Here is a 27397-nt window from a genome sequence, read left to right as displayed (position 1 = left end):
CAGCGTTGCACTTAATGCATATTGTAGTATCTAGCTATTTGATAATATGCATTTTCTGCTGGCCGGTTTTCCTTTTATTGTCTCCAGAAACAATAGAGAGGCAGCTTTGAGTATCTCATAAACCACTGCACCTACAAACAAAATTACTGCATATTTGCGATCAGCTTGCAAAACTTAACAAGTCTACTTCGTTTCATCAGGTTTGGACACAAAGTACAGTAAATATCTCCACAAGCCATGTCCCCCCTTAAACACCTTCGATGGCAGAGAGTGCAACAAGCAAGGTGGCAGCATACTGAATGCATTAATATGTCCTACCTTTCTTTTTTTTCTCTAGAGGCAATGGTGCAAGGAGAAACTTGCAAGTCATCACTCAGGACGTTGTAAGAGGTGAATTTTTTTAATAACATAAACACTTACATCGAGGCTCTCAAACAATAATGCACAATGGTGGAAAGCTTCCGACCCCCGCTTACACTTTCAAAAAGAAGAAATTGTACCATCCAATGGGTGTAAATTTATTCATACAACCTCCACCGGTCTGTGATCAACAATAAAGTTCATCTGTTCAACATCTGTCACCGTTCCACAAAAAATATACGTCAGAAAATACATTTGGCTATTTCTGTCTTTTGTAGACATTGTGACAACTGACCATCTACCAAAATAAAACAAGCAAGGGTATAGTCCAAAATGCCCGCTGCAATGCCAACAAAAAGTGAATAATCATAAATATATTTGCCAACTATAGTTGGATGCAACTTAAAAAGGCAGGAGAGGCCCCACCCAGATGACCATTGTGCGACCGCCAATTGCCTACTAAAGAAATAGTACCACTGATGATGTCAGCGTAAAATGCACACCAACTGGTGCAGGCTCGTGTTCACCCACCATTGAGGAGAAAATACCGCTGCCTTCTAAAGTTGCACCCGACTATATAGTACATACTGAAAACAGTGACCCAATGAGTCATAAATAGCATTACAAAGATAGGCTAACTAGCACTGACATAAAAAAAAAAACGCATGCGAAAGCATTTGTAGTGTATACGTGAAACATGAGAACCATAAAAAAAACGTGAAATACATGCACAACAGCATTTACTTGCATGTGAGTGAGCATCGATCAAAGGTGTAAGCAAAAAGCATACAGAAAAAATGGGCAAAAAGCCTGTAAAAGCCACGCGAAATTCATTTAAGCTTAAAAGCATGTTGCTGTTTCATACCACTTCTGCACATAGTCGAGCCATCCAACCAAAAAAATAATACCCAAAACATATATTTGTGAAGGCTGCATCTGCTTGCCTTTGCTGCTGCTTATAGAGCAAGGGGAAAAAAAAAAAGCACCTTTGCCATCTAAGCACGGGACTGTGCAGGCAATGTGATCGAGTGCAGTGTGCACAGCTGCTTATGCATCCCCGTCAACAGTGCACGAGTTTTGCCATACTTAACATTAGCAATTTTCTGCACGCATGACCCATCTGCAGAACAGTATAGACTTTTTAAAAAAGAATTGTTGACATATTTTCCGACTTGTAAAAACTTTGCCTCAGGCATATTACGCATGAAACAACACTTGCTCTACAATGTTTTAACTTGCTAGCTAAAGAGCCCCTCACCAGATTTCGGCATTGCAAATATAGACTTTAGAGAACGGAAATTTGGGCAAGTTGGTTTGCATTCATTTTAACAACAGCGCAGCAACGCGAGGACAGAATGAAAGAAATAACGGGACGGGCACTGGCCCGTTGTTTCTTTCATTCTGTCCTCGTGTTGCTGCGCTGTTTTTATAATGAATGCAAATATAGACGTCTAGATCGAGTTAAAGTGGTTGCTTGGGCGTGTTGGTACGACATTGCAGAAAGAAAGCAGTGCGAAAGACGGAACACCAGAAAAAGGAAGACACAAGCTACAGCGCTGTAGTTTGTATCTTCCTTTTTCTGGTGTTCCGCCTTTCGCGCTGTTTTCTTTCCACTAGATCAAGTGTTTATGATCCTGCCTGCAAGGCTATGAACACAATGCACGGCACGAAAACAGCTTGTAAATTTTTTAGAAAATCCTGCAAGCGCTTTCTCTCTAGAAACTCCCTGCCGCCATCCAGGCTTTGTATTACATAGTGCATGGAAGAACAGCAAAAAAGAAAGACAAACACACACATAGCGCTCTATGCCTTTCTCTCTCTCTCTCTCTCTCTCTCTTTTTTTTTTTTTTTTGTCCTCCTTTATTGTGTGCTAGGTATACGAAGTCGGGAATGACCAACTAACCCAAACTGCCACACTTGCCAACTGTAGTCGAGGTCGCTTGCACAAATGCTTCTGTCACTGCTGTCACTGCCTGCAACCTAACTGACCTTGGACTCTTACTTCGTTTAGTCGTACAAATGTAAAATACACAGTGCCACTACTGGATGCATGCTGCACAAGTCAAAAAGAATGTCGACAGTGAAGCTCCCGTCTTGGCAAGCATGCCAAAGAAACATTTCACTTTCGCTTATCTTCTCGATAATGAACCCATCTTCAAATAATTTTGCAGTAAAATGCTCCCTACACACAACACCTTGTAACTTTGTCCAGTGTATAGCCAGACTTCATTTCATCAACAATGTTGTGATGTTATGATCTCTCTTGTTAGTATAACTATAGATATGATGATATTGCTCAAAAAAAAAAAAGTTAACAAGAGTGCTGTTTTTCTATTCCCCAGTTGTGCTCGCATGTGTTAGCTGCAACAATCACTCGCAGGAATGTCAAGTCACTGTATTGTGATGTCACAATGTGTCCGATCTCCTTAGTAAAATTTCGGATTGGTTCACAGAAACAAGCACACTATTACAGCAAATTACTTAAAATTCTTTCATGCTTGCCACTATTTTTTTTAGCTTTAGCATGCTTGCACGACTTAAAGCACCAGCAATAATAAATCAAAAAAAAGAAAACGTCTAAAGATGGCATTTCAGTATATGAAGGTCAAGGTGTGAGGATGGGAAACAAAATTGACAGAAAAACACTTGTAACTTAATTCATTATCTGAAATGCAACGGTGCATCAGACACTGCGAGCTACAAAGGACAAAATTTTTTCGTTGTGCAAGTTTTGAGATATGAATGATGCAAGTTAAAGCTGAGAAAGAGCACACTTGTGGAGGACACGTATCAAAAACAACACCCCATCCTGTAGGCATGCTCATTGTACCAATGAGATCAATATGTGCACTGGGAACGTTAGTACTGCCTGCAATACGCAGAAGTGCAGTACGCAGGAGTGTCAAGTAGTATGTAGTAGCATGGCCTGAGGGTATGGGAGCTGAGAGGGAGACCGGCGGCAAAGAGGTGTTGAAGCAGTGACATTCAGCGTTTTCTTGAATGACCATTTGAATGCATCTGTTCATCTGCATGTGAACGGTGACTGTGTAGACTGAGCAATAGCTAGGGTTCTGTGTGATTGAAGGTGTTTTATATTAAAGTCAAGTAAGAACCATTCAAAGCTCATCTTCTATTAACGTGATGCATTTACGGTGCTCTCAAGGGACCCAAGACAGGTTTTGAGATATTTTTAATATATAGTCTAGGACAATGAAATTTTTGTTGTTTACATGGTTGTTTATGCTAATTTCAAATGTCTAATCAGTTTTATAGTGAGTTGCATAATGTTTCTTCTGTATCATGACAATGTGTAAAATGTAACTCTTCTTGCACCCACTTTTTCTCCCGCTAAACTTCCATATTTATGAGCCATAAATGGCTCATATTCCTCCACATCAACTGTATAATGTCAAAGACTCACAAAAAAATGTGTGTGCAAAATATCTCATTGCACGTGAAAAGTTAGAATCTGAGAAGTCTTAAAATGTTCAGTCCCTAGTAATCACTAACTTGAAATTCATAATTATATCACGATACCAAAATTTGAAGAAGAGAACGGCACTCTTCATGTGTTAAGGAATATGTGGGGGAAATTTCGTTCAGATCCGACCATCAGAAGTACCAAAAACACCATGTCCAAACTGAAGAAGTTGCCGAAAATTGCATCTTGAGAAAAACTCATTTTAAATGTAAAATTTAAAGCTTGTCTATGTGGCATTGATATGCTTTTTAAAATTATTTCTTCCTTCATGAGAGCTTGGGAATGATGGTTATTGTGAGCATGTGGCTTGGTGAACTCCTCACATGAATTGCAATGGCGAACAGTCATACGATGTCAGCCAGGAGACTCTAGACAATGTTCATGCAGTTTTTAATAGCCACATTGTGCTATTCATACGCGATTTTAACCCTATTCCAGTTCAAATAAAATCTTTGATTTTTTAGATGCGAAGCAGCTTTTGCTCGGGGCTGTGTCTGTAGTTCCATTGGCGACTGTCCCCTTTCTACCACCTAGCATGGCCATCTGAGCATGCGCTCGCGCCAAGGAGAAATCTTCTTCCTCTTGTTCTTCGACCGCCTTGATAATAGGGAGTTTTAGCTTGTAACGTATACTTCTTTACATTACTGTTACCGGATTACGTTTACCGTTTTACAGGAACTCGAGTTTTAGTAGTTTTTTAGCTGCCCAAACGTAAACCTTTACGTTGGCGCAAACAATTAAATGGTGATGATAACAGCATTTAATTTAGATAATATTGAATTACGCTGCGGCAAAATCATAAGAGAGGTTTTTAGCGTGTGCAGTATCCCGGTATAAGCGAAGGGGTGTAGCAATACCAGGTTACCCGGCGATGGTGTCGACATCTTGTGACGCTTCTCGCAACCACAATCATGGACACGTTTGTTTTCACTTGGTGTTCTTGAGGGGAAAAAATTATTAAAAAGGCAACTCATTCGTAATAATGCCGCTGCAAGGCATTTACATTGGGAGTAGAATGCCCAATGTTTCTGCAATAACAATTTTGTGCTCGCCTGGTACACCTTGGCCCCACTAGATGGCGCCACCTATCCAGCCTGTCAGCATCTTTAGGCCTCTCACATTTGCAGATTCGGTATTCTACATCGCTCTAGCCTCGGTAATCCGGCTGAAATAAGGTGATCGTAAGTGGCGCTCGCACTTCGGCTTATTTTGACTCGGCGGCTGGAGTCTCCGTGAAGTGGATATCGCGAGTAGCCACGAACGAAGGTGGATTTGCGAGATAGGGCCGTAAACGTAAAGCCTATCAGGCGAGTAGTTTACGTTCCGTAAACCTTTACGTTCCGTAAAGGTTCACGCATGCGCAGATTCCATCCGGTATCCTGTAACACGGTAACGTAAAGAAGTAAAGGTTACAAGCTAAAGCTCCCTAATGATACGTGCAGAGCACTTAAGGGGCCTGAGCTGCCGTATACTGTCCTAGCTTGGCGTAACGCAGACAAAACCATGTGTGCTGGCACGCGCTAGCGCGTTTGGGCCTGTGTAAGGGGCTGGGTAAGACGCTGTGGCCTGTCCCCCTTACGCTCTCTCAGCAATCACGTGATGGCATCGGGGAATGAGATTCTGCAGATGCGCGATGAACCAACGCATTGTATCCTAGTCAGAACACGCTGGCACGCGCTAGCGCATGCCAAGATTCTGCAAACCGCTGAATTCTGCTGAACGAGATTCTGCAGACGCGCGATGAACCTGCGTGGCGTGCTCCAACAAGAGTTCGGGACGAGTAACAGCAACAGCAACTACAGTGAATTCATGGTGTGCTCCACTTGCTAGGGCACGTTAACATCGGGCAAGGTGCCCGCGAGGAACGGAACTTTAAGTCGACCCATGCGCTGCTTCATCCCCACATGGTTGCCTTTAGTGGGATATGGTGTAATTTTTTCGTCATGAAAGCAGGGAAACTCAACCTGACAAAATAAGTAAAAATAAAAAATCTAACTTTTGTAAAACTGTGCGTTTTTCAAGTAGCATCTCCCCTAAATGTACAGACACATGGCCTGTAAAATGTGTTATCATGTGTCACAAATACTACAATACTGTGCATATAGAACGGTGCAGACTTTCGGCAGTATTGTTTCTCTTGTAATGTGAAGCTCACTTGTGGTCACGTCAGATACACATGCGACATCCCATTATTCCATGCTCTTTATGGTAGATAACTACACTTGTAGCAGTGAAACGAATCTCAATGTGACATATACATTTTTAAAGTAAACCAGCAGGCATAAAAATTGTGGAAAAATAAACTCGAGAAAAAGCTGTAGGTTTCTCAGTGGATATGCATGTTTTACTGTCGATAACTAGCAGGCCCTCATTACATACCCTACTGTCCATAGGAATGAAGGAAAGATGACTTTTTTTAAGGGCTCGTCACATTTACATTCCTTTCTTCATCACTTTCTTTCATCATTCATCACTTTCTTCACATTTATATTCCAATTATTACAAATAACATCTCCTATACTTTCCTTGGCATTATGGTCTGTTAGTTCTCATTAATATTGTGTCCATAGGAAGTAATACCAGCAGCCACCCACAGACTTCTTGCCTTTGATGAAAAAGACTATCCTACATGTCAGTGCAAAGGATGCTTTTGACACACAACAAAAGGCAGAAACAGGGCAAGAAGGAGACACTACTAACTGCTGCAAGTGCTTAAATGGGCTCGCATATTGCCTTCGATGGCAGTTGTTTTAGCCATATGTACAGGTTGTGGCAAAAATACAATAGCAAATGCGCTGCTGTGCTCAGTCGTTTTAAAATGCTGAAACTAAATTACATATTTCACACATTCCGCAACTTCTTCTGGTTGAATGTTACAAAGCGAATTTTCAATTCTGAGTGCCTGCAGGCCCCTTTAAGAAAACATTTGGCTTCAATGCATGCATAAAGCAGTACTATAGATTACAGCGATGTCTTTGTGGTGCAGCTTTATGTTCTATGACCGGGTTGAGCGTTTGTACAGTGTTTTTTCTAAATAAATAATGCTGTTTGCTCTATACTACTCTCCTAGATGTACGTACAGCAGTGTGCAATTAAAGAGACACTAAAGGCAAATAACAATTTATGTCAGAGAGAAAGCTCAATGTATGACAACTTCTAAAACGGCAATATTATCGACAGCAGTGCTTTACTTACCGAAAAATTAAGCTAAATGTATCACATGATGAGCGCCACGAGTGGGACATTTTCGAAGTGATCCCAATGACGTATGAGAGTCTGCCTACAATAAATCGCTAGTAATCAAACTAGCAACAATAAAAAAAGAACCTTCCGTGCATCAAAAGACGTAATAAAATGCTGTTTGTTCGTTTCCGTTTGATTCATGGAAAAAAGAACCTGTGTGGCGTTGCCGTGGGGGACGGCGCACGTGGTTCAAAGGTTTCGTTTTCGCCGAACTGCGCTTCGCCCGGCGCCCTGCTTCGCTCACACGGTCGAGTCTCAGTAGTAGTTTCGGGATCGCATACTGCCGCATGTTTTGCACGCTCGTGAAAGTCGCTCTGACAGAAAGTTCGACAAAATGCCGCATGCATGTGATATTGCCGGATGCCTGAATGGTGCACAACGCCAGTGCTGCTGTGGGTCCCGCTACTTTCGCTGTGCTGCTACTAGTGTCGGCAGCCGCGCAGTAAAGGCGGGCAATGTTGGGCACGGCAGCAGTGATGTATGAAAGTCGGATTTCAGGCGGGTGATTTGAAGTGCGCTAACGCGATGCGGACTACTAAAATGTGATTTTATTTCAAAATAAGCACTTCCTTGGCATAAAAGTAGCACTACGAGGCTTCTGGACCGCTATTTCAACAATCAACGTCGACTTAATATTCGCCTTTAGTGTCCCTTTAGTGACAAATGTTGCTGATTAGTAGCAGTGATAAGCTGATCATACAGCTTTGTATCAGCACCCTGAAATTTATACTTTTTTTTTTCAGCCAAATTCTTACGCAGTTTTTACTGCATATCCGATTTTTTAATTTACCTTATTTTAAGTTTCAAAAAATAACATAACCCTAAGTTCCCCCTGTATCTCTGTACTTTTAACAAAACACCAAACATTGACTGCTTCAACACCATGGAACAGAGCACTCTTGGGCTGGAGCACAAAGGTGCAACAGCCCAGCCAAGAATATGGAAACCACCTCCCTACTCCCACATGGGCGTCACATTCTGGAGCATGTGGTGCTTTGCATCCACATACTCTAGAAATCGGCTGCCCAATCGAGCACATATTTCGGCGAGCGCTCGGCAGTCAGCCTCCGCTTCATGCGCCAAGGGCATCTCCGTTCCCATAACACGCTCGTAAACTTTGCCAAGCTTGAACTGCACTTTCTTTCCATTCGCAACTGGCTTTTTTACTGCCGATGTTGATGAAGTATTACTGCCATTTGCAGGAGCAGCATCCTGGAAAAGGCGTCTCGCCACCAATTTGCACTGCTGTGGGCGCTGCCCATTCTCCTCACGGGCTCCACGTCTCTTTTTCACCGGAGGTGGGATGCCATCGGATGCTGAAGCTTTATTTGGTGGTGTCTGATGCGTTGGCCTTTCCACAGGCTGGGACGGCAGGTGCTCGTCACTGTCGCTTGCCGACGTAATGTCCGCAGCTTCGAAGGCCTCCCAAAAATCATTACCAACCTCACCCAGTGCTATCACCTCAGTCACTTCCTGAGGGTCAGCAGCATCGCCCAAGATCTCTCGGAAGGCCGGCAGCGAGTCGCAGCAGAAGAAAGCTGTCAGGTCAATGCCGGGAGCAGCATGCTTCAGTTCGGCTCGCAGGAGCGGAAAGTCAAACTTGTCACCGTTGTGCGCCACTAGGCAGATGGGTGGCTGCAGTGTGTACAAGAACTTTTCCATGACCTGGGCCATTTCACCAAAGGATGGGCACCACTGCAGGTCCCAGTTGTCCAGACCTGAAAGGGCGAGTGGTGCAGTTCAGGACAAATGTGGACCGAACATCTCACAGAACACAAGGTGGCTGTAGGCCCAGTGAGACATACTGCTTATTTTTTACCAAGGCCCACTCATATTATTCTGTCACGTGTCACAGTTTGTGCCACAGCGGCACGGAACATATCAATCCTTTAGTGTCTGTTTTCCCAAGGCATGTGTTAACACTGGTGAATTTCTCCACCTATGCGCAGCTTATGCTACAGTTCCACATCTTAGTGTCTATAGGGAAATGATAAAATATATGAAGGAACACCTAGCACTGAATGTACAACACTTTATATGTTAAGGCTGTTCATATACCCATACAGTACCACATCCACATGATAAATTGTGATGGCATGGTACACAAGTCAAACATTACTTGGCATTGCTGTAAAGCCCTAGCGGGGCAAGAATTTTTTTTAACTTTAGGAAAATAATACATATTGCAGCATAAAAATGTCACTAATAGAATAATGTTATGCATCTTTCCTACACATACGTACAACTAATATTCTAGAGACACTATTTCGAGCTCATAATTTTAACATAAACTCATAGCAAACATGTACTATGTAGCATGCTTGCTACCATACAATATATACTCTAGTCAGTCTTTGTCCCAGTTCTGCAATGCTGCAAAAGAAAGTAATATATACTAAAGGACAAATACAATGCAGAAAGGCAGAGACCACTCGTGCAAGTCTGGGTCGTGTCCTTTCATCTTCATTTCACTCCTTTTTCAATGCCTTTTACCAACAGCCCTTGCAGCTGTGTTATTCTTCAAAGCCACAGAAATATAGACTTTTGTCAATGCAGAGCATACACATACACACACAGAGATACGGTGCGAAATAAAGGTGGCATGACATACGAAACCCATAAAAACGAGTCCTCAATAAGCTCAACCATTGGCACTGCCCACTGCTGGGCAGTACCGAAGATACATGTATCTTAGATAATATCTTAGATACCCTTTGGGTATCTTGTATCTGTATCGCGATACATCTCGCAAAATGTGCATCAGTATCTGTATTTCCAATACATTGAAGAAGTATTGTGTATCTTAAGATACAAGATACTGCGATCGCACCACCACCGTGCGAAACAATAAACGTTGGCTGAACTCAGCTTCTGAAGCCGACACTGCTGCCACTAAGTCACCAGAATAAAAATAAAGGCAGTGACATTGTTTATCTTTCCGCCAGAGTTCTCCAGCGTGGATAGGCAATAAGCTCTGAGCGTCCCTATTGGTGGAGCAGAGTGACATGGCGGTGCTCGCGTCATCTCGACAGATTAGCGCGCGATTGTCTACACCCAGCTGACCTTTTGTTTTCTCTTTTTTTTTTTTAATTTTGTCAGTGCCATGACACTTGGCACTTAGCCACTGTCATGTACTGTTACTCCAATGCGTGTGGCGTCTTTCGCCCACATTCCGATGCCGCGATAGTGTCTTTATCGAAGTTTCTCTTGCGTGGTGCTTCGTTATGAAGTCTGAAGAATGCAAGAACGGGGATTGCTTTGCATCTCGTGGCTTTCACACATTGGCGATTTAAATGATATCGTGGATGTAAGCTTGACTTACATGCAATGAGATTCTTTTATATGCATATAAGATTTAGCAGCTATAGCACCACTGGTGCCGCTGCTGGATCTAACAGAACAAGCATTCACCTAACAGATGCTATCTTTGCGTACATCTCCTTTTCTTTTATTCAAAGAGTTTTTAAAAAAGCCACAGTTTCGCCTCAACGGCAAAGCAATGAATGTGATAGCAACAAATTGGAATGCAATGCGAAGAACAGAGAGCAGCTCGAAATTGCCAGCGCATCACTCAAGCCCAAAGGACGCAGGAAAAGAACGCACGCAGGACGAGCGCGAACTATCATGTGTCACAGCAGGACCCACGAAACGAACGAACAGGTACACAAAGGGCGAGCGCAAACTAACTGTCACGGTTGTTACTTATTTCTGTTTGAACAGCGCGCTCCTTTCGCAAACGCGGCCACTGCAGCTAGCGAAGTAACCTTACTACGCTCTGCGACTTCACTGCGGGGAAAGCACAAGACATAAACCCTACACCCCCCCCCCTCTCATTCCTCGAGATAAGCGCATGCAGGCGACCACACCCTGTAGGGCGAAGAGCATCGGCGTTCGCAGGAGCGGGGCGATGACCTTTAAAGCGCTCCCCGCGCGCACTTCGTGCCATCTCGCTGGTGACCAAGAAAGCATGGTGTATATAAATAGCTCGCCGCTAGCAGGCTGAAAGATGTATTTCTCATGGCCTAGCCATCTAACGCCGCACACTGCGGAGCGAGAGGTCGCCCGTTCGATTCCTCGCTTCGGAAAAAAATTTTCTGAATTATTTTTCTTTGCAGCTTTTATATATATATATACACACATACATACATATACATATATGGGCCCTGACGACGTCGATGGACGGCGACGGCAAAAACTAGCCGAGAGTGTCCATATAATTGCTATCGCAATAATAATACTTTGCTTTTCAGCACACGTTCTTTCTTAGGTGTCCTTCTTTTCCATCCCATACATTACCTATGTCTCTATATTGATTTTTGCCGGTCTCCTCACTACAATATGTGTTTAACGTGCTGCGAAGGTAAGCTATCTGCTTTATTCTTACTTTAACTATCTGCGTCATTTCTGCTACTGTTTACATATTTATATTTCACTTGAACTTACTCTTATGTAGAGGCAATGTTGAGAACAAATGTATAAGAATCCAGGCACACCTAGAGTATACAGTAACAAAAATTCTGCTTACTGCTAAACAAAATAGCGAAATTGAGTATGTGTTATAATAACAGAAATTATTAGGAGCCATCTCAAATATGTTAGCAAAGGTACTCAAGGAACATGGTTATACCAAATACCCCGTTTTTCTCATAAGCGTCCCAAAGAACAGTTTAAGCTATATTCCATAGGCACTGAATGTAATTGTCATAGCTATTAGAGATTACCCGCCGCGGTGGTCGCAGCGATTGTGGTGCTTGACTGCTGACCTGAAGGTCGCAGCGGATGCATTTCCATGGAAGGAAAATGCTAGCGGCCCGTGTGCTTATAGTTAGGTTTTAGAACTCCAGGTGGTCGAATTTTCCAGAGCCCTTCATTACAGCGTCTCTCATAACCATATCGTGGTTTTGGGACGCAAAACGCAACACTTATTATTAGCTTTTGGAGGTGCTGCCTGTATCGTGTTTCTACACTCATTCGCTGTGTTTGATATGAAACCAATTTTCTATTTTACTTAGATATATTTGTTTTCCTTGTTTAGGCTTCCATAAATTCTTTTACTGTTACTAATCACCAGGCAATCGGAGCTATGAGTGGATAGTGGCGGTGTACTGCGGCGCTTTGTGCAACTGTACAATATGTCAAACGTTGCTGAGCTGCACATGTTCTTGGTTACGTACACCTGTCCGGTGATCCGTTATTGCGAAAACCTTAAGACGCTTACTGGCAAGGTAGAACTACACAGCAGTATTCGCACCATCGTGCAGAGGCTTCTTGCTGAAGTTCTTGTGATTAGATGGCAACCCACTAGCTAGTCGACAAGCAGAACAGCGACTCCCATCAATCACAAAAGCAACAAGCAAAAACCGCTATCAGCGAAGTGTATAAAGAGCTGTCATGTTGAGCAGCTAAAGCAATGCCAATAAGTTGTTTCGGAATGGAACTAATATACCTTGAGCAAGCAGTACAAAACTTTTGAGATAACTAACAGACATTTCATTCAGATTAAACAAAATTGGCTGCAGTTAATAAATTTCCAAGTGAACATCTCTGTGCATAGGCGTTTAGTGCTACATTATATAGATATAGAGTAAAAGCTCGTTCATTAGACACTCATTAATTCGGAAAATCGGATAATTCAGATGTGTGCTTTGGTCCCAGCCAGCATATGCATCGTTTAATGCCATGAAACTCCCATTAGTTCACCCATACAGTAGAACCCCGCTGATACGTTTTTGAAGGGACCGTAGGAAATAAACATAAGAGACGGGAAACGTAAGAGCCGAAAAACAGGAAAAGCGACAAAATATTTAGTGGTAGAGAATTTTATTTCAATGCTTACGAGCAGCACGAAAATTGGCGCGCTCAGCCGCGATCTAGTCGATGGATAGAAACGCGGAGCTGGGGACGGCCTCATCCACAGAGATGTAATCAACGTATGTGATTTTTTTTAACACCAACAGCTGTAGGCATGAAAGAACTAAGTACACGCAATCACAACCAGCGCGGCGAGTCCGACCGCGAACCGCGCGCACGACCATGCGAGCTCCAACCAGCTCGAACTCCTCCCGTCCTCCGACAAATAACGATGATGATGAGTCTACGCCAACGCGATGGCAGAAGTGAATGCCAATCTCGAAGGCCTTGCTTTCGCGAGCAATTACGTCATATACGCCATGTTTGTGCAATACAAATCTCAAAGGCTATGCTTTTGTCAATAGTAAATGCCAATCTCGAAGGCCTTGCTTTCGCGAGCAATTACGTCATAGACGCCATCTTTGCAATACGAATCTCGAAGGCCATGCTTTTGTTTGCATCAATTGAAAGATCCTGTTGCTTGCACCTCTCATGCGGCTTATATTACGGTCAAACCAGGCCAAGCTGCGTGAAAATGCACCATGGTCGGTAGTCACTCGGTCGGCTACGAGCGCACTTCGCAACGTATCATACGGAACGCTCCGACAGTTACGACGTAACAGCGGGGTTCCCAATACATTGTATCCTATGGGAGCTGTGCCGGGACCGGCGGAAAACGACATAACAGCCGGGAAAACGCAGCAGTGAGGAACGTAACAGCGGGGTTCTACTGTATTTGGCCGCAACCCGGTTAATTCGGATGATCCTTGGAGCGTGCCGAGCGCGAAGCGCCGCAAATGTGCGACGCAAAGGAACGAAAACGGCGTTCGCGCACAGACGAAATGGCCCCGGGCTTTCAGAAAGGCGGGGTGGTCACCATACACAATCGTGTTGTTGGTACATAATAAGGTATGAGTTAAGAGCACGTTTTGAAATAAGACACAGGGGTCTTTAACCGTGTTCACATTGAGAACGAAGTCACAAATGGCAAAAATTGTGGCTTTTACACCGCTCGTATGCAAAATAATAAATGGATTTATGTATTCCTTAACAAAAAGGGAACATGCGCGGATGTAATAAAGATTTATTGTTTTATTGATACTTTAGATAATTCGACATTCGGTTAATTCGAAGTTTTTCCGGTCCCGTGAAATCCGAATTAGCGAGCTTTTACTGTATAATAACAAATTTGCAAATGCATCGAAGTATCTTAAGATACAACTGGAATGTATCGTATCGGACACAATCAGTGTTGTAGTATTTTGTACATGTATTTCAAATACTTCTTGCCTGAGTATCTTGTATCGTATCGCGATACAATTTCAAAGTATCCTTGGCCAGCCCTGGCACTGCCAATGTTAAAAACAGCAGGCACATGTGTCCATTGTACCGAGCTTAGCAGAGCATAATTATGAAGGTGTGCTACAAAATATTCTTGCAACACTAACTGTTGTAAGGATGTCCCACATCCACCACCACGGCCATCATTAGTGCTGGCCAACACTCCCAGATTTAAATCTGGTACAGACATATAAAACCCAAACATGGATGTCACCCAAGTTGACGACATGTGTTATGCAAAGGTTGCAAGTTCGGTTCCCATGGTCAGCAAGTTGTCTTTTGACATCTTTAATTTGCCTTTAAATTATCATTTCTGCACTTCAATTAAAAACTATAGTCACTAGCTTCTACGCTTTCCTTGGGTTTTTTTACCTGTTCGCTTTGTGTGGCTCTGAATGCCTAACGCTCAAGAAAATTCGCAGAAATTTGGAGATGGCTTACCAAAGATGCATGTAATGGGAAATGACCAGGTGAGACCTTTGTCCAGCATTGAAAGTTGACAGGCTTATGACAATGATGACATGCCATTTTGTGCAATTAGTGTCACGAATGTGCAGCTACCTCCACTTCTATTTGTGCATTAAAGTGATTCGTGTAGCCTAAACTATGCAGGTGTTAGTCAGCCCTTGACCTCTTAATATCGTTCTATGAAAATACCCATCCAAGAGGCCAGTGGACAAATTGCACTTTCCGCTAACAGTGGAGAAATTCTAACGTTATCTCCCTATACCAGTAATGTACAACATTGTAGTCAGTGACAACCTGCAGAGGCAAATGCACTGCAACCTAACTTCATAATTTGTTACAGATGCACCTTCACTCATTATTACATATCTGCTACCTTTCCTAAATATTAGTAAGCTTTATAAATTTAAGCTTGTTCTAAGATTTCGTGAAGGTTTCAATGAGCTTTTAAAAAATTTATTCTGTGTGCAAAAGTGTTTTGCTTGTCGTCCAACTGTGAAAGGACTCCAAAGGGGTACCTGCTTCAAGCAAGTTTACTCTGTCATGGTACTGAGGCATGCACTATCGGCAATGGCAAGGCCACTGCGAGCTAAAAACAGACTACTTTTGCATTTCAGTTTGTGCTATTCCAAATTAGCTGCTGCTTGCATGCTGCATCCAAAGGTAAACTGCTTATGAAGCGTGTATGCACCTCATAAAATATGTGTGCTCAGAACCAACTTTCTATTAAAGGGCTCCTAAACCACTCGGAGGTCGAAGTTTAGTTGTGGTGTTGCAGCTGTGCACGAGTCTTCAAGAAACACATAGCCACGAGAATGTTTCGAAAAGGTGCCGTAATAGCGGAGTTACACATGTCTGATGATCCAAAAGTGGCCCTCGCTCGCTTCACTCTTTCCTTTGCTACGCTCCGTTCATCGGCCAATCTCTTCTCCTGGCTGAGTGGTCTTCCTCTCCATGTGAGAAGGAAGAGCAGCGAGCGCACGTACCTGTGAGCAGACAAACAGGTTCCTTTTGCGAATGACATGACCAGACACGAATGGCGACATCGTGGCCAACGCTAGGGATACCGAAAGGCCCGGAGAGGACGAGGGATTGTTTCTTGGAATTTGTGGTGCACCTGCGGCTCGTAGCGCTGCCATGTTTGGCATTGTTGGTCGTGATGGCATCGTGAACTTGATGTGCGCGTTTATACTTGAAATGTTCAAAAGTTATCGGAGGTGGTTTAGGGGCCCTTTAATGCGTGCTACCCCCACTCCTGTCTTCCAGTGTGACGTACCTATGTTTACGAATTCTGAGGGGAGCTCTCAGAAACTATCTTTGGAGTGTGTATATGGTTTTGACAATATGGTTTTGTGTAGAGCTTACTGAATTCTTTCGTTGCCACCAAGTATACCATGTAACGTATTAAGTCAGTCCAAGTTTGCTTCACCAAATGCAGCTCCTAAGAAAATTCAAGCCTACTGTCATCATGCAAAGAACTGTTCTTTGTCAGCAGACACAAGATATTGTATTGTGTTGACTTTGTTTTGTTATGCTGCAAACTCAGCAGCTGTAGCCATTTTTCAATACTGGTGCACAAAAGGAGCCCCGGAAAACTTTGAGGAGATGGAAAACAAACCCACTCTTGTGTACAAAGGGGTGGGAAATATACTTGTTTGTTGCAGGGATCTACAGTATCGCCCTAAAGGTCACATTATCAAATTTCAGCAACTCTCTTTTCAGTCCCATGAGCCAAAAAGAGCACACGCAAAGGCTATAGACAATGAAATGCTTCGTTAAATCGCCCTATCAGCCCAACTTACCTAAGTGGCCATGACCAGTCAGTGCCAGCCCAAGAGTTCATTGAACAGGGTGTCTAAAATAAAGACTAAACAAGCCACAGAATACCTCACTTAGCCATGTGCATACATGCAAGGGTGTGTGGTTGCCTCTGCTTCAAAAAGATGCCCCACAATTGGTGAAGAACAGAGTTGGGCAATTGAGTAACTGTGGGCACAGCACTGACAGCCCTCTGCAGCAATGCATCACAGCTTGCAGTGCACTAGAAGACACAAAATTGAAAAGAAAAGCTGATAATAGCGAAGGCTTTCAAAGAATTCTTGTAGAAGTAGATACATTAAAGGGGTCCTGAGCCACTCCTTGGGCTTGGTGAAAAAACACATTCTATGAACAGCCAACTCTGCTGTGAACAGGTCAGCCAAATTTTTACAGCGAAAGCTGTTATGAGATTTTGGTTTTTGGCGCCGTAGTTGTCCGCCGCCGCCACCGCCAGTGTCCGTAACCACTATCGCTCGAAATAAGAAAAAAAAAAACTAAATAAGAAAAAATTTCCAGGATGGAACGTGGTTCGAACCTGGGCCCTCTGCGTGGGAGCCCAGTATTATACCTCAGAGCCATGCCGGTGCTTAAAACTGCTTTGCAAAAGGACCCTATACAGCCTTCATGTTGGGAAGGAACCATATTAACATATGTAATGTAGCATGGTAGAAGAGTAAAATAACAACCAAGTGTCACACAACGGGAATTCTGTAACCAGGCGTCACACAATGCGAATTGCACGACGAGTAGGTTGTTGAATGCTTCCAACCCATTACAAAGGGCTTTGCCATAATTCTTCATCGTCATTAGCCACAGCATAGTGGCTGCTTCCCTACTGCACAAAAATTATGAATTATAGCGTAATGGGTTCCTCACAAGTGCACTTCTATTGGTTGCCAAGGAAGCCCATAAGGCTCCCATTATCCATTTCCTCAGGGTCTCAATAAAGTTAATTCCCTCTCTCTATCTCTTTCTCACGTTAGCGCATGTCATAAAGCGTGGTGGGAGAGTGAAATAACGACCGGGCGTCACACAATGCGAATTATGTAACTAGTGGGTAATTTAAAGCTTCCAACCCATTACAAGATGCTCAGTCATAATTCATTGTCATCAGCCGTCGCATCAAGAAACTGCACATAATGCCTTAGAGATGGTACCTCGCTTCTCCGCAGAATGACTAATAATGTCGTGGTGGGTGCTTCCCAACTTCACAAAAATTATGATTTGTGGCGTAGTGGGTACGTTGCTAGTGTAGTTGTATTAATAGCCACAAGAGAGTTTGTAACGGGCTCTAGAAATGCCACTCTTCGAGCTTTCGCTGTGACTGTGCTGCGCTTTCCGCGCAGGCCTGGCATTTTCTTTTAGCCATGCACGCCACATTCAGTTTACAAGAGGAGCACAGAAGTTGCTACTTTCTCAAGTTCCCTCTCTTCATACACAGGGCCCGTCCCACTCACTTCGGCGGGCGGGGCGCCAGCTCTATGTCGTCAAAAAACAGGTTGCAGCTATTGGCTGATAACTGACGTAAAGTACGAGCGGCGTTTGGATAAGGCGCGCTTCTTTCCACTGGGTGTCGCCATGTGCTAGCGCCAAACTCTATGGTGTGCTAAAATTACGCAGTAGCAACACTATTGCTTTCAGGAATGACAACGGCAGAGAGCAATCATGTTTCATGACACACACTCAAGGTCATAACGTGCACTCGCATCCTATTTCCCCCGTTTCATCCCTCCCTGTGTAGCTTCCAGCGCACCCATCGGGATGAGAGAAGAGAAGAAGTGTTTAAACCTTGCGACTAATCCATGCAACTCGTTCTTGATGGACTTGAGAAATTTTTTCGGCAATCGATCCGTGAGCCAATAAACTCTTATACTTACTGAGGTCATATGTTTCACAGGACCTCCAAAGCCACCCGCCCTCTCTCTCCTTTCACCAGGCCCCATTGCAAATTTTGTTTATACAGGGTCTGTCCATAACGTAATAAAATTGATTAATCCAATTGGTACATATTATTTAAATTCTTGAAAATAGTTTCCCTCGGTGTCCATACACCGAGTGCGATGCAATTACCACACTGCAAAAGGCTCCCTGTAGGTCATCTGCCATGACCTCTCAGACTCTTTGAGAGCCCCTTGGATGGTGGGAACACCATCAAAATGGTGAACTTTTGAGGCTTCTCTTGATATTTGGGAACAGGAAGAAGTCTGCCGAGCTTACATCAGGGCTGTATCAGGACTGCATCATCCAGAAAGGTCACCGTTTCCAACAAGCTGTCACAGAGTCTGTCAGAGAGGTCACAGCAGCTGACTTTCAGGGAGCCTTTGCAGCGGGGTAATCGTGCTGTACTTGGTGTATCGCTGCCAAGGAAACTATTTTGAAGAATTTAAGTAACGTATTAGTCATATCAATAAATTCTTTTTACTAGACCCAGTTTCATTACTTTGCGGACAGACCCCATATATACTAGATGTTATAAGGCACAGTATAGGAAGAATTTTGCTCAAATAATTTCTCAAATTGGTTCATTGTTAAGTGAGACAGAAAAAGCTGAAATATTAAGTTGCCATGCCACCAGGAGGCAAGCCGGCCATATCCCATACAAAAGAAAGAACTACATCCTGTTAACGTCATGAGCCCTGCCTCCTTTTATTTTATTTTTTTCTTGCCATGCTATCCTTGTCTTTGTTGTGCAAGAGGTATTATCAACAACTGACTTGAAGTGTGGCCTTTGGCCTTTTGCCTAATACCCATTTACTGGCCTTTGGCCTAATAGCACACCTTTATGGGAGGATTTGAAGTATTAGAAATAAAGGAGTAAATAAGTAAACAGATGCTGCAGCACAATTTCTGTACATTATCGGATGGGTGTACAGTCCCCTGGAACAAAAGTCGAAATTACCCTCCCTGAGCATCTTGCACATAATATCCTGTACTTGTAGAACCACAGTCTTGTTTACTATGTAGTGTTCCAGCACACATTTTAGCATTGTGTGACAGATGGAGCCATCGTGCAGTTTACGAGACATCTTTGAAGGTATCAGATCATTGACAAGAGTGTGGCCACAAGCGAAGGCAGAACCACATAGAAGAGGCAGAGGGACCTCACCAGTGATATCGGCAGCATCCACTGTAACTGCATTCCGCGGCTGCACACAAAAGCTGAGCCTGTGCAGGCAGCGCAGTGGATTCCGCAGAAGCTTCCGTGGCACAGCAATCAGCGACAGCTCGGTCACATTCACCTTGCGCCGCGGCATCAAATCTGGTAGGCCAGTCGACTCCAAGTCAAGAAATACCAGGGTCTCAATCTGTCGCTGCTTCCCTGCACCACAAAAGTAACATAATGTTAGTGCCAAATTATAACTGTTGGGGTTTAACGTCCCAAAACCACAATGTCATTATGAGGGATGCAAAGTTAAAGTTAGTGCCAAAGGCTTGCAGGTACCCACACTGCTTCAAACAAAAACACTTTGGTTTTTTAAATCAGCAACGTTTTCAAGTGTCACAGCAATGCTTTGACACTTGTTAACTTAAACGAAACGTGTTAACTCCACTTAAACGTAACTCGAAGGAGTAGAAATATGTGTTCCGTTTGTCCAAAGTTTCACTTAAGCAAAGGGCATAAACACCAGTAGTAATCATTTTATTCAAACAGGATTGAGCATTGCGATAATACTCTAGTGAAAAAAAAACACAAAAAAAGACTGCTTCTCACACTGCCGCTTCCCTGTACAATGCACATGATTCTCAATAAATCTTCGCAGCCCTTGTATTCAAACCAGCAGCTTAGACTTTCAGCTACATCTCTTGCCATCTTGTCAAGAAAGTATAATGCACATTGAAACACTAACACCTATATTCATCTATATTTATGAATATACATGATTGCAGTCTTCACCGCGAACTCCACCAAGGATATTTTCAACTGTCTCTGTCTTCTCGGAGCAAAGCAGGCAATGGGGACACCATTTGAAATTTCATCTACTTCGTGGGTAGAATCTTCCTCTTCCAGCGTCATTACTTTCATAGCGATCTCCCATGACAGAAATACTACTGCAACTTCCAACACCCCAATTTGGCATTCATTTTCATACACGTGCTTCGTGGATTGGATCACTATTTACAGCATCATCATTAGGCATGTTTTCTGGACTTTCCTACACAATATGCTAATGAGCCAGAAGTGGCAGTTTTGATTGGAGTTCTGTTTAACCTCAGTTCACAAAAAGATGGGTTTCATATTTCACCCAAGTTGACATTGTGCCTATGGGTGGCCAAGTAAAATTGACACCACTGTATTGCTTACGAAAGATTTTAACAGCACATAAAAGACGGAACACACAGAAAGATACACAGATAGAGCGCTGATTCAGCATGTGTTCCGTCATTTTCGCACTGTTAAAACTTTCGTATGAACCAACTCACCTAAGCATCCATTTTAGCTAAATTGTATTGCTTATCCCACTATTCTGTTTTAAGCGAGTTTCGTTTAACCCCTTCAGGTGCAAATTGTGACAGAGTGACTATAAATGGGTCGAATTTGTGCAACTTATTTCTGAGACACTCAATACTGCAAGAAAAACAAAGTGGTCATGCGTTGATATGCACATATTTTTAGCGATTCACAATAACTGGTGCATTTAAACGTCTTATTTTTTTCTGAATTCAGTTATGTTCTGCTTTTGCATAAAAAGAATCAAATCCCAGGATTCAGGTACACAAGTACAAATTATTGCTTGTATTCATTTAGAGCAAATCAAAATTGAATTTTTGACATAGCTGACATAACATGGCTCATCGAACGTGGCAGTGCCTTCTTGCTCTTGCTTATGCCTTGCTTTTTTCTACGCCACCAGCCAACATGCTCGGCATCCACAAATGTGGACACTTTACCTGGAGGCTGAAGGTGTTGCCCAGAGTTTATTACAAAATACAGCTGAGCCCATGCACGACAAGGTCATACTTTCAGCTAAAAAATTTGTTACTCCGAAAATTCGACAAGAGGAGACTTCCTGTATTTCAGCAGTCTCCTAGACCACTTCTGGTGGGCAAACAGCATTTATGAGTACTAGAGAAGCTTGCCAGGTCCCATGCTACTTTATATGGGTATGATGAAGAATGAAGCAACATGCACACTCTGAAATGCACAACATATAAAAAGCACACAACACTAAAAAAAAAAATGCTACAGTATTCAAAGGAAACAAGTGTTTCTAAGAAACTCCAAAAGTGCTTTTGTTGCATGAGAAGCACAGGTAGCATTTGTCCATGGGCTGAGAACGTCTCTTAGCTCAAAATGTCACTGTCTTTAATGAATGTTTAGTTCGGACACTAAGGTTCTTCCTTCTATATTAAACAGAGTGCAAGAGCAGACTACTTGGGCTGTTTCTTCCCATATCTTACGCACATGGCACAGTGGTGAATTTATGCATTTGATTTTGCATAACAAGGATTTAATGTTGGTAACATTTAACCAAATTCGGTGCAAGCATGCCCAACCATGCCTACTGAGTCCAAGTGGCATGTGAAATTTGCATATAAGATCATAAGTGCTTATAGGTCCATACTGCCACTCTGAATCAGTCCAGATGGTATGCTGTGAGCACCATGCAACACAATACTTTGATCCGTCACTCCTGAAGAAAGGTATTGGGAGTAGCTTTGTATAGTGATGTGCTGTACAATCAGCCCAGCCTACGTGAACGTTGCCCGTATATGTATAAAATAAAGTACTAATTGAATGCATGGCCAGAAGGCTCCATTATGACCAGAGTTGTGAATTATTTCTTAATGCCTTAGAGGGTTCTGCCTTTCTTATTCCTCCGGCCGCGGCGGCTGCATTTTCAATGCAGGCGAAAATGTTTGAGGCCCATGTACTTAGATTTAGGTGCTGCATGTTAAAGAACCCCAGGTGGTCAAAATATCCGGAGCCCTCCACTATGGTATCTGTCATAATCATATCGTGGTTTTGGGATGTTAAGCCCCAGACATTATTATTCTTATTTCTTATTCCTAGCGCATTGCAATATTATATAATAAAAGAATTTCGCCAAGGATCTCAGAACGGAAGGCATGCACATATATGGACAATCTATGACAATGCACTATCAGTCTATTAACAAAACTAAATAATTTCAGGTCATGCACTTGTTGCAAATGAGAAATCAGGATCGAAGTCTATAGGAAATAAATAAATATATATATATATATATATATATATATATATATATATATATATATATATATATATATATATATATAGTAGTGGGAAAAGAATCACGCGGACCCCGATAGAATAAGAAATGAAGAAAGAAACTACGACTTTCGTTGGTTCGGCACTGTATATTTTCACATATACAGTGCCGAACCAACGAAAGTCGTAGTTTATGTATATATATATATACACACACACACACCCATACGTGCGTGTGTATATAAACATGCGTGCACACACACACACCACTTTTTCTTCACCACATTGAAGCACCAGTTTATTGGTGCCCATTACTAAAATGTGTGCCATGCAGGGCGTCGAAACAAAATGTTTTTCGTTTTTAGTTTCGTTTCACTGAAAAAAGTTACATTCCGTTTCTGTTCGTGAACGAAAAATAAAATGGTCTACAATGGTTTTTATTGGCATGCACAATAGTTCAAAGCAAAGAAATGATAAAAACAATGTATTTATTTTTGCTCATAAGTGAATTGCGAATCATCTGAGCAAGCTCAGATGATTCGCAAACCCTTGCGTCACTCCCTTGACGCAAGGGTTTGCGTACTCTGATATGAGAGACTGCGGTTACGATAAAATGAACTGCAGCACCGAGAATGCTTTCTCTATGATGACCCGCGTGGCTGGCACACAAAGGGCCATTTGTGCTAATATGTACAGCTCCAGCTGCGGCTGTTAACATTCTTCCCAAAATTTCACCATGATCGGGTGCCATTGAAGGTGCGGCTCCTTGTCTGGCATTTAAAGCAAGTATACAATGTCCACAAAGCCTAGTTCACGTCAAATGCGATAGAGCAAATGGTCAAATTGGATTGGTTCCTTCCTGACATGCGTGCATGCTAATACTGTCCCCTGAGACATCTGTTAATGCTGAAGTTGCACGACGTTGGTTGACCTAGCTGGATTGGCAACTTTTCCCTTGAACCGAAAACTGAATACAGTTTCACTCCGAAACGAAATAATAGATAATGTTTCAGTTACGTTTTCGTTTCGGCCAAGAATATCGGTTTTTTTCGTTTGCAGTTTTCGTTCCATTCCGACACACTGGTGCCACGGTTCTTCTACGTTGGAGAAAACGTGATAGATCTCCGATGTTTATCACCTAACATTGCAGTAAATATATATATTTTGAAACAACTACGACTTCCAGGACACTTCGTGCCTTGATGCTCTTTAGGAAACTACTTGTGTTCACTAATTTCAACATGCCTTATTTAAAGAGTCTGTAAAAGGGAAAACAATTTTACGTGTATTAGTAAATAATTGTTCTAAAATACCAACAATGCCACTTTAATTGCAGGAAGACACTTGTAAAGCAAGAAAGGGTGTTGAAATCGGAACACTGGCGGCGACGCCGTGCTGAAGCTCCAGAACCTGCTCGCCATGTATATGAAATCATAGATGTACAAGGAGTCTGCTAGGGCCGATTTGACTGCCTTTTTTTTTTCCTGTAAATGAATGTGAATGTATTACAAAGGGGACAAGGATTGAACATCGCAAGTGTCGGGAACATTTAGTGGGCCAACATCGCCAAAATGGGAACAAAAAAACGCACTCTGGAACTCATGAAATCACACTGACGTATGGGTGGTGGAGCTTCGGCGCGAAGTTTGAAAAAAAAAAAAGAAAGAAAGACACGATAAATTCACCATCGTCGCGAAATTAACTGAAATACAGTTTTTCAAAGGATACTATATATCATTATAAACTGTTCATGTTTCTTTTAACGTCCCTTTAAAGTGACTACGGCTTTTAAAATAATTTTTTCACTTGCCAATTGCCATATTGTATAACCGATTTTTAGGTCAGGAATCGGCGTGCAATATTCAAATTAACGACATTCATTCTTCACGCTGAGCGCTAGGCCCGACTGTTGGTTGGTTGTGGGTGTTTGTGGTCAAACTCATGTCTTGTACGCCGGAGCTCTGTGCTGTTCGACGGCGTGCAGTGATCAGGCTCGATCACCGAAAGCAATTTGGAACAGCGTGGCCTTAAGAATTGTGAAGAACTGCGGTCAGCTAACCTAGTAGGCGGCAACGTATTCGCAGTTATATACAGCAATGACCATAAACTGTTTGAAAGCTTACAGCGCGCATCGCGACACACTGAGCTGCCGAATAATCGCCAGGCGCGTTGCACGTTTTACTGTGATCAGGCAGGCATGTAAGTACGTACACATCATTAAACCACTTGTATAAAAGCGAACGTGTTCTTCGTGAAACTGTCGCAATGGAATAATTGCTGGTTTGACATACCCGACGGCTTGTCCATGACGGCTGTGCTCGGCGGCGTCTGTATGTCGGCTCGATGACGGTTCGTTCACGTGCAGCGCAAGGCAGCGCTGCGATATGGCTGCGATGATCTATCTCATCGGTTGCCGCTTATCGCAGCACCACTCCGCACGCTTCACGTACAGTACAGCCGCGCGCGCGGAACTCCAACCCGCCGAGTTCCATCGCATGCGCCTCGCAACCGAGCACGAGCGGTGGACGCCGCTTCACGGCTACTGCCACAGCACTGACGAGGACCGCCCAGAATGATTACCGTGGTGTGTGACCAGAGGCGCTGGTGTGACACACTGAAGCCATGTTAGGGTGGCTCTAGCGAACTTATCTAGGTGGTGTTGCTCTAGCCATGTTACATGTTACTGACGCCGCGACTTCCAACGCGTCGCAGCGGCCATGTTGTTTACGCCCTTCGTTTTGACGTCAGCTACGCGCGCGAGCGCTCCGTCGTCCGCAGCCTCAAATAGTTTCCGAAAAGAGCCGGCAAGCGGAAAGGCTGCGGTCATTGTAAGCAGCGTAACGAGGTGTGACAAGTGTCTGAATGACTGATAGCTCCTCATAGTACAACTGTTCTTTTAGTGAACGCTGTTACGCTTGTTTCAATAATGTAAACGCACCCCGTCCTCAAAGCCCGTAAAACCCATGTATTCAACCGCGCGTGTAGGCTCGCGTGCCGCGAGTAGCGGGAAGTACAAAATCCGGCGGAACTAGCTCAGAATGGGGCCTGGAATTTTGGCAAAAAATGATTGATCCCAGCTCATCCGGGCCAAGCAAATTAATATATATATATATATATATATATATATATATATATATATATATATATATATATATATATATATATATATATATATGCACAAGCTAGGGTACACTCTAAACAGAAAAACGCCCAGATGGGAGTTTTTGGCTTGTCCTCTAGAACACTCCCATCTGTACATCTTTCTATGCCCTCAGAAAGGGCGTAAAAAAATAACCCCCATAGGAGGGCGTGTATAGAGTGTACGTTGGGCATAAATGTTACTCCCTTTGTGTCTGAATAGAATATTTCCACGAGAGACAAAGGGGGTTATGTCGTTCTCATTAGGGAGGTTTTTCGGTGTAATAATGGTGGCATATACCTCCCTTAGATGGGCATTTATGGGGCTTACGTTGGGCATATGTTTTACTCCCTTTGTGCACCAATAAAATATTTTGCGAGGCACAATGGGGGGTTTTATCGTTCTTATTAAGGAGCATTTAAGGCGTAATGCAGTCGTTTCTAGGGGGGGAAATGGGAGTTTTTGTTATTAAGCGAGCACGTTTTTGTTTTGTTTTTTCTTAAGTTTGGGAGTGAATTCGGTGCTTTTAGGGTACTTTAGTTTACTCCTCTGGGGAGTGCTTGCGGTAGTAAACAGGAGTAACCTTTGCTGTATAACTCCCTCTAGAGCTTCTATGCCATTTCTAAATTGCCAAAATACAGTCTCGCAAAAACTGAAGCCATGCTAGCATTCTTGCAAAACTGTATCTCGACAATTTAGACATTAATAAAAGCTTTGGGGGGAGGGGGGGCTTTTCAGCAGAAGTGGCGATGCAGAACTTCCGAAAGGGTTCCTGCTTGCGCCGTTGGAGAAGACCCACACCAAACATTGACAAAAATATTTATTGTAGGTAAATGTCCAATAGCATATATAATACAAGTCTAGTGTTGAATTTCCGGCAGTGAGCACTTCTGCGGACAGAAACATACAAAATGCAGGTATTGTATAGCAGTGCCTTAACTGCCAGTAAATGATAAGCCTATATAAATGTAAAAGAAGGTGGCCCTATCAGATATCGATATCACACATTCATGACATTTCTATAAACTGAAACAGCTAATTGCGCAGTACTATGTGTAAAGCACTTTCACACATGACTAGAGATCTGTGCTGTCAACTAAATTTAACAGCAATTTTCACAGCTGCAATTATTCTGTTCACCACGACTCAGCACAATGAAATAAATCGTGGATACCTTAAAAACATATTGAGACAGGTCAACTGATCACATTTGTTTCATGACAAAAAGGCTGACAAACTTGTAAACCTTGATACCTTAAATATAACCTATAATATATGGCTACCACATATACCATACACAAACAATACAAATGCAAGTAAGATACCTGTAGTCACCATTTTATCACTCATGATGTCACAACATTCAAAAGTGACTAGGCTTTCTTACTGAATACTCAAGACCTGGGTGGCCCATCTAAAAATTGCAATGGTGGATAAAACATTTTAGAGCAAGTAGCCAACCTGCGAGGCCATGGGCACATTGTTGACATCACAAAATGAAAATTATTTT

General features: G+C 42.9%; 1 protein-coding gene across 1 annotated transcript; it reads right to left on the bottom strand.

The window, feature by feature from the left end:
- Positions 1–384: 384 nt before the first annotated feature.
- Positions 385–25437, bottom strand: LOC119378590 (uncharacterized). Its single transcript, XM_037647672.2, has 3 exons — positions 25040–25437; positions 19665–19877; positions 385–8802 (listed from the first exon to the last, which is right to left on the bottom strand). Exons 1-3 carry the CDS (start codon positions 25053–25055, stop codon positions 8039–8041), a joined length of 993 nt encoding a protein of 330 aa, XP_037503600.1. The 5' UTR covers positions 25056–25437; the 3' UTR covers positions 385–8038.
- Positions 25438–27397: the final 1960 nt, after the last annotated feature.

Source organism: Rhipicephalus sanguineus, unplaced genomic scaffold (assembly GCF_013339695.2).
Source record: "Rhipicephalus sanguineus isolate Rsan-2018 unplaced genomic scaffold, BIME_Rsan_1.4 Seq89, whole genome shotgun sequence".
NCBI classification, from domain to species: Eukaryota; Metazoa; Arthropoda; class Arachnida; order Ixodida; family Ixodidae; genus Rhipicephalus; species Rhipicephalus sanguineus.
Note: the sequence above shows the minus strand (reverse complement) of the source record. Positions and strands in the feature narration are given on the sequence as shown.